Genomic DNA, 6974 nt, shown 5'->3' on the forward strand with positions numbered 1-6974 from the left:
ATATATTTTGGAAAATTAAATGTAATGAATATTTTGATGGAAATTAAGGGATGGGCCCTGACTGAATCTCCTTCCACAATCCTGAAGCTTTTCCCATGTTCCAGGCATTAAAATGGTTCCTAAATTTACTATTTAAAGATGGTTCTCTTGACTGGAGCTCATTCTGCACTCCAGGCATTTAAACAGCATATCTCCCGGGTGAATTCTTTGATGGGAAGGAAGGTCTCCTCTTCAACGGGAGCTCTTTCCACACTCCAGACATTTAAATGGTTCTCTGCAGCATGAATTCTTTTGTGCTTCTCAAGGTTTGTGCCCCTACTGAAGCTCTTGCCACACTCGGGGCATTTATATGGCTTCCCCTCTGTGTGGATTCTCTGATGTGACGTAAGGCTCGTGCTCACAGTAAAGGTCTTGCCGCACTCCAAGCATTTATAGGGTTTCTCCCCTGTGTGGATCCTCTCATGCTTAATAAGGTTTGTGCTCTGACTGAAGCTTTTCCCACACTCTGGGCATTTGTACGGCCTCTCCTGTGTGTGGATTCTTTGATGTGAAGTAAGGTTTTTTCTCCAGCTGAAGCTCTTTCCGCACTCCAGACATTCGTAGGGCTTCTCTCCCGTGTGGATTTTGTCATGTTTCGTAAGGGCCGTGCTCTGACTGAAACACATCCCACACTCCAGGCATTTAAATGGCTTTTCGCCCGTGTGTATTCTCTGATGGGAAATGAGGTCTGAGCTTTGACTGAAGCTCTTTCCGCACTCCAGGCATTTGAAAGGCTTCTTCCCTGTGTGGATTCTCCCGTGCTTGGTAAGGTTTGTGTTCTGACTGAAGGCCTTGCCACACTCCAGACACTGATAGGGCTTCTCCCCGGTGTGAATTATTTGATGGGAAATCAGGTTTGAGCTCTGACTAAAGTGCTTCCCACACTCCAGGCATTTAAACGGTTTCTCCCCTGTGTGAGTTCTTAGATGTTTAGTAAGGTTTGTGCTTCGACTGAAGCTCTTTCCGCATTCCAGACATTTACAATGTTTCTCTCTCCCATGAATTGCTTGGTGTGAAGCTTGGTGTTTGCTTTGACCAAAGTCCTTTCCAAACTCCAGACTCTTACCTTTTCTCTCTCCCTTGTGGATTCTCTGATGAGAGATGAGGTTTGCGCTGCGACTGAAGCTATTACCACAGGCCAGTGGTTTCTCCTCTGTGTGCGCTCTTTGGATAGGGATTTCACAGACGTCTACTTTGTTTCCGCCCTGCCTCCTCCACATTTCTTGATCCCTAAAGGTCTCTTCTCCATCTTCATTCTTGACGGGTTCCAAGGACACCCCAACTGGCTCTTTGTAATCCTCACTGCTCTGCCCAGTTGCTGCAGAGGGAAAAGACAGAATCCTGATTAGAGTTGGAAGGTACCTCCAAAGGTCATTCAGCCCAACCCCTTGCTCAATGCAGGAACCACAAGTTACCTTCTGTCCAAAATCTTTCAATATAGGACAGTTGAAAAAAGTATGTTTTAGAGAAGCATTATCCCTATTGCATCTCCAACAGTTAGATAGCTTAGATAGCCCTTTTTAAAACAAAAAACTATAATAAAACTTGAAAGCCTCGTTATCTCCTTCACTTGGTAGGACAACTGCATTCTACCCATTCGTGATTCCTAGGTATTCAGAAGAACACTGCCTCAGACACTGGAGACAGAACGTAGCCAGGATGATTAGCAGCCATTAGGGATGGCTAGTCCCTAATTTGGCTTGGGGGCGTATGAAAAAGCTTGCTGGCTTTCACACAGCCCAACCAGATGGCTCTGAAAAAGCCCACAAGCAGCTCTTCTTACCTAGAGAAGCTACACTCCCCTGTTCCTCCTCCATGACTTCCTTGCACAAGGCTCTGTGCCCTGGATCCAGTAACGTCCGCTCCTCCTCAGGGAAATAAATACACAGCTGTCGCCTCAAAGATCAACAGACCCTAAAAGAAAGAAAGAAAATTCTCTCCTAGTATTTTCCTACAGGACCGAAAAACTTACACACAGAGTCATCTGGCCAAATAATCCTCAAGGTTCGGTAATAACAGTGGGACATCCTGGGCTCCAGGAAATGCCAGGCCTCACTTCTGCCAGCACTTGGGCTGCAGCATGAGGTGGGAAGGGAAGCGGGTGGTGCTGTGGTCTAAACCACTGAGCCTCTTAGGCTTGATGATCAGAAGGTCGGCAGTTCGAATCCCTGCAACGGGGTGAGCTCCTGTTGCTCTGTCCCAGCTCCTGCCAGTCCGAAAGCACACCAGTGCAAGTAGATAAATAGGTACCACTGCAGCGGGAAGATAAACGGTGTTTCTGTGTGCTCTGGTTTCTGTCATGGTGTCCTGTTGAACCAGAAATAGTTTGGTCCTGCTGTCCACATGACCTGCAAAGCTGTCTGTGGACAAACACCGGCTCCCTCGGCCTGAAAGTGAGATGAATGCCGCAACCCTATAGTCTCCTTTGACTGGACTTAACCATCCAGGGGTCCTTTACCTTTCACCTTTTTTACCTTGTACCCGTTTGCTTTTGGAAGAAACCAACACATTGCTCGAGGCCCAGTTACGTACCTGCTGCTGGAATACGCAGGCGAGGAGAGCAATGTCGGGCTCGTGTCAAGGTTGTCTGCCTGTAACAAACTCTAAACAAACCCGGCAGGGAGAATCTGCAGGAGCATCACTGGTTGTCCTCTGAGTTGATGAGGCTCACCTGACAAGAAGAAATAATAATAATAATAACAATAAATTTTATTTATACCCCGCTCTCTCCAGCCAAGACCGGGCTCAGGGCGGCTAACAATTGATATAAAAACAAATTGATTGAAATACAACTTAAAAACAAGATTAAAATACAACATTAAAATGCAGCCTCATTTCAATGGAAACTCAAATCAAAAACTTTTGGGGGGATGAAAACATCAAGTCTTCACCAAGGCTAACTGACATCTTGAGTATCATCAGCCCAGTTGGGGAGTAGTTCGCCAACAGCCGCTCTGAGCCCAGCTTCGGCTGGAAAGGGCAGGATATAAATAAATTATTATTATTATTATTATTATTATTATTATTATTATTATTATTAACAACAACAACAGAGATTCAGTGGGTGCCTTTTGCCTCAGCCTTCGAACGCCTGCTGAAAACCTTTCTATGCTGCCAATGTTATGCAGGAAATTATGAAAATATCCTTTAATGGTTAGCTGTTTTGGCACCCGTCTGTCTTGAGAGACAATGGAGCGCGCCTCCGGGGGTGAAGTAAAATCGCTGTGTTAGCAGCACCAAAGCCCATAGCTGTCAACGTTTCCCCTTTTTAAGGGAAATTCCCTTATTCCCAATAGGATTCCTCGCAAGGAAAGGGAAAAGTTGACAGCTATGCCAAAGCCACCTCCCTGGGGTGCAAGCCAGGGCAGTGGAGGTCTTGGGCTGCCCAGTTGGCAAAACCACCACCACCCCCCAGCCTCGCTGATGGGGGTCCAAAGGAAAGCAGAGCAAGACGTTTGGTACCAGCTTGGCTGCAGGAGTTTCCGGAAGCAGGCATACAAGGTGCCGTCCAACTGTCTTAGGGACTCCGCTCCGGATGTGTGTAGGGTTTGCTTTTCTTCTCTTGCAATGCCCAGATCCCTACATTTTTGGAGGAGAAGCTCCCTTTCGCCCCTGTCCCTCAAAGGCGCGCCCAGCTGTTCATCTCCCTCCTCCCCAACTTCACAAACTGGGCAGGACATTCAGAGCTGACGCCTATTCAGGTTCCCATTTGAAGGCAGCCAGAGGATGCGGGGCCCCTGCTTCCTTCCATTGGTAACCGGAAATCTTTCTCTCCCTCTGTCTCCTCTCCTGCGTTCACTTACCCCTTTGGAGGGACGCGGTTGGTCACATCTGGCGCCGCCCCCCCCCCGTCTCTGCGGAATGCTCAGCCAATAGATATTCAGTGGGCGTCTTCTCCATTAACCTTTAAATGCCTGCAAAAACTTTGTTGTGTTGCAGCCAAGCCATTGCAGGCAATTAAGAAGATTCTTCTGTAATAGTTGGGCTCACTCCTCCGTTGTCTCCCGAGACAGGTCGATGTCAGTCAATCAATAGTTGATCTCTGATTTTTTTAATGCATTTACGAATGTATGATTGTTGAGTCAGTCTTGTTTTTTAATGAACAGCACTATATAGATTTTTTTAAAAAAATACAGATATATAAAAACCAGCCTTTGATTTTTCCAAGCATGGCTCCCACCCATCTTTCCTGGGTTTCAAGCGCTTGTTTGGGGCAGGAACTGCGTTCCCTATCTGAAGAAAGGCGCTCTGCATATTTTTGTTTGTTTGTTTGCCCGGACAGAAAGTGGGGAGCATTAATCTCTGCAGGGAAGCACTCTGCACATGCTCAAAGGCCGTCTGCCTATAGATCTTCTTCCACCCAGAGAGGGGGGAAATGATTCTGCCGCTTAAAAAAAACAACCACTCTGCACAGGCTGTGGGACACTGCGTGCAGCCCCAAGAAAGGGAGAAAAGTAGCAGTTCCCCAACTGGAGAAAGGCGCTCTGTATATGCTTAAGAGATCCTTTATCTGTTGGAAAAAGTTTGTAGGTTATATGTTCCCTAGCCACTCCGGGCGGCTTCCAACAAAGATTAAAAATACATTAAAACATCACACATTAAAAACTTCCCTGGACAGGGCTGCCTTCAGATGTCTTCTAAATGTCAGGTAGTTATCTTTTTGACATCTGATGGGAGGGTGGTCCACAGGGTGGGTGCCACTACTGTAAAAGGTCCTCTGCCTGGTTCCATGGAACTTGGCTTCTTGCAGTGAGGGAACTGCCAGAAGGCCCTCAGCGCTGGACCTCAGTGTCTGGGCAGAGCGATGGGGTGGACGGGGGTGGAGATGCTCCTTCAGGTATACTGGGCCGAGGCTGTTTAGGGCTTTAAAAGTCCGCACCAACACTTTGAATTGTGCTTGGAAATGTACCAATGTAGGTCTTTCAAGACCAGTGTGGTCCTGTGACTGGCCACTCTCAGTCACCAGTCTAGCTGCAGCATTCTGGATTAATTGTACTTTCCGGGTCACCTTCAAAGGTAGGCCAACATAGAGTGTATTGCTGTAGTCCAAGGGGGAGATAACCAGAGCATGCACCACTCTGGAAAGACAGTCCACGGGCAGGTAGGGTCTCAGCCTGCGTACCAGATGGAGCTGGTAAACAGCTACCCTGGACACAGAATTAACCTGAGCCTCCATGGGCAGCTGTGAGTCCAGAATGACTCCCAGGCTGCGCACCTGGTCCTTCAGGGGCACAGTTACCCCACTCATGCCCAGGGAATCCCACACACCCGCCTGTCCCCTGTCCCCCCAAAACAGTACTTCTGTCTTGTCAGGATTCAACCTCAATCCATTAGCCGCCATCCATCCTCCAACCGCCTTTAGAGAAAACCCAGCACTATAATGGAGTTAAAAACAAGAAACAAGAAAGGGAAACAAACGAGAAACAAGAAAGGGAAAATATGGAATGATTAGAACATGCAGTGAAGTCGAAGTTCAGTTCCTCTTGAATGTAATGCAACGCAATGTCGAAAACTGCAATGGTGAAAAATATAAATGAAAATCTAGAAAGAGAAAGAGATCCTCCGTCTGTAGCTTTTTTGTTTGTTGATTCGCCCAGACAAAAAGCGGGGGACTGCATTACTCTTTGCAGGAAGGCACTCTGCACGGGCTCAGGAATACTTTTTTGGGGAGATGGAAACCACCGCCTCCGGCCAGACCCCTTTGCAGCGACCAGCAGAGGGCGAAGAGCGCAGGGCGCGCGCGTCTCGTCTCGTCCGGCTCCGGAGGGAGGGATGGAGGTCGGACGGAAGGGGCTGAGCTTCTTGCCAAGCGGCGGATTTAGCATCCGGGGGTGTCTCTGAAGCCTTGGGGGCGGAGAGAGGAACCCACCCAGCCAGCAACCCCAGAGGTGCACCGGGATCGGCGGAGGAGCCTCCTGCGCGCTTGGAGCTTGGAGCGCTTGGAGCGCTTGGAGCCTGGACGGGAGACTCGCCTTTGCCCGACGACAGCTCAAGCCCTGCAAGCAGCTTTGCGAGGAAAGAAGCGCCTGATCCGGATCATCGCCGCCCCTAACATCATCAGGGCGCCCGGAGAAAACAGGGTACCACACACGCGAGCGCACCCCAAGCATCTCCAAAATAGCTGCTTGGTGCGCCTTTTCCATCCGCCTGCCCACCAGTCGGGAGGTCTATGCGCCCCTACTCCCGAGGAAGCCCAGTTGGCTTCAGTGGGGCTTGAAATCCCCGGAGAACCCTAGGATCCTAGACTTGGAAAGAAAATCTTCTTTCTAGGTACAGTGGTACCTCAGGTTACATACGCTTCAGGTTACAGACTCCGCTAACCCAGAAATATTACCTGGGGTTAAGAACTTTGCTTCAGGATGAGAACAGAAATTGTGCTCCGGCGGCGTGGCAGCAGCAGGAGGCCCCATTAGCTAAAGTGGTGCTTCAGGTTAAGAACAGTTTCAGGTTAAGAACAGACCCCCAGAACAAATTAAGTTCTTAACTGGAGGTACCACTGTAGTATATAATTTGTATATAATTTGTGTATACACGTTGGAAATTATATTATAGTAATTCCTGTAACGTAATATGACTACGTTTACCGATGTAATAAAAGAATGTTAACAAGTAAATAAAATGCAAATTAAAAATATGACTACGTTTACCGATGTAATAAAAGAATGTTAACAAGTAAATAAAATGCAAATTAAAAAAAAAAGGATCTTAGAATTCGAAGAGATCCGAGGGTCATCTAGTCTAACCCGCTGCAATGCAGGAATCTCAGGTAAGGCATCCATGACGGATGGTCGTCCAACCTCTGCTTGAAAACTTACAAGGAAGGAGAGTGCAAAACCTCCCTTCCACGGTCAAACAGCTCTTGCTGTCAGAAAGCTTTTCCCTGTGTTGAGTCGGAATCTCTTCTCTTGCTGCTTGAAGCTCTTGGTTCGAGTCCT

General features: G+C 47.9%; 1 protein-coding gene across 6 annotated transcripts; it reads right to left on the reverse strand.

Annotated features, from left to right (window-relative positions):
* Nucleotides 1-86: 86 nt before the first annotated feature.
* Nucleotides 87-6329, reverse strand: LOC309364937 (uncharacterized protein). Of its 6 annotated transcripts, none has more exons than XM_081902970.1 (5): nucleotides 3502-3786; nucleotides 2572-2710; nucleotides 1823-1953; nucleotides 1302-1357; nucleotides 87-1244 (listed from the first exon to the last, which is right to left on the reverse strand). In XM_081902970.1, exons 3-5 carry the CDS (start codon nucleotides 1854-1856, stop codon nucleotides 159-161), a joined length of 1176 nt encoding a protein of 391 aa, XP_081759096.1. In that variant the 5' UTR covers nucleotides 1857-1953; nucleotides 2572-2710; nucleotides 3502-3786; the 3' UTR covers nucleotides 87-158. The 6 variants fall into 6 exon arrangements, with proteins under 6 accessions (XP_081759096.1, XP_081759095.1, XP_081759091.1 ...); XM_081902969.1 differs by having other exon boundaries at nucleotides 87-1187; nucleotides 1227-1357; XM_081902965.1 differs by having other exon boundaries at nucleotides 87-1357.
* Between the last annotated feature and the right edge of the window lie 645 nt (nucleotides 6330-6974).

This window comes from Podarcis melisellensis (assembly GCF_964234715.1).
Source record: "Podarcis melisellensis genome assembly, chromosome: 2".
NCBI classification, from domain to species: domain Eukaryota; kingdom Metazoa; phylum Chordata; class Lepidosauria; order Squamata; family Lacertidae; genus Podarcis; species Podarcis melisellensis.

Coding starts and splice junctions, on each gene's coding strand:
- LOC309364937 (XM_081902967.1), bottom strand. CDS start 1,856: ATGGAGGAGGAACAGGGGAGTGTAGCTTCTCTAG. Junction 1,358..1,822: donor GGGGAGTGTAGCTTCTCTAG/GTAAGAAGAGCT, acceptor TTCCCTCTGCAG/CAACTGGGCAGAGCAGTGAG.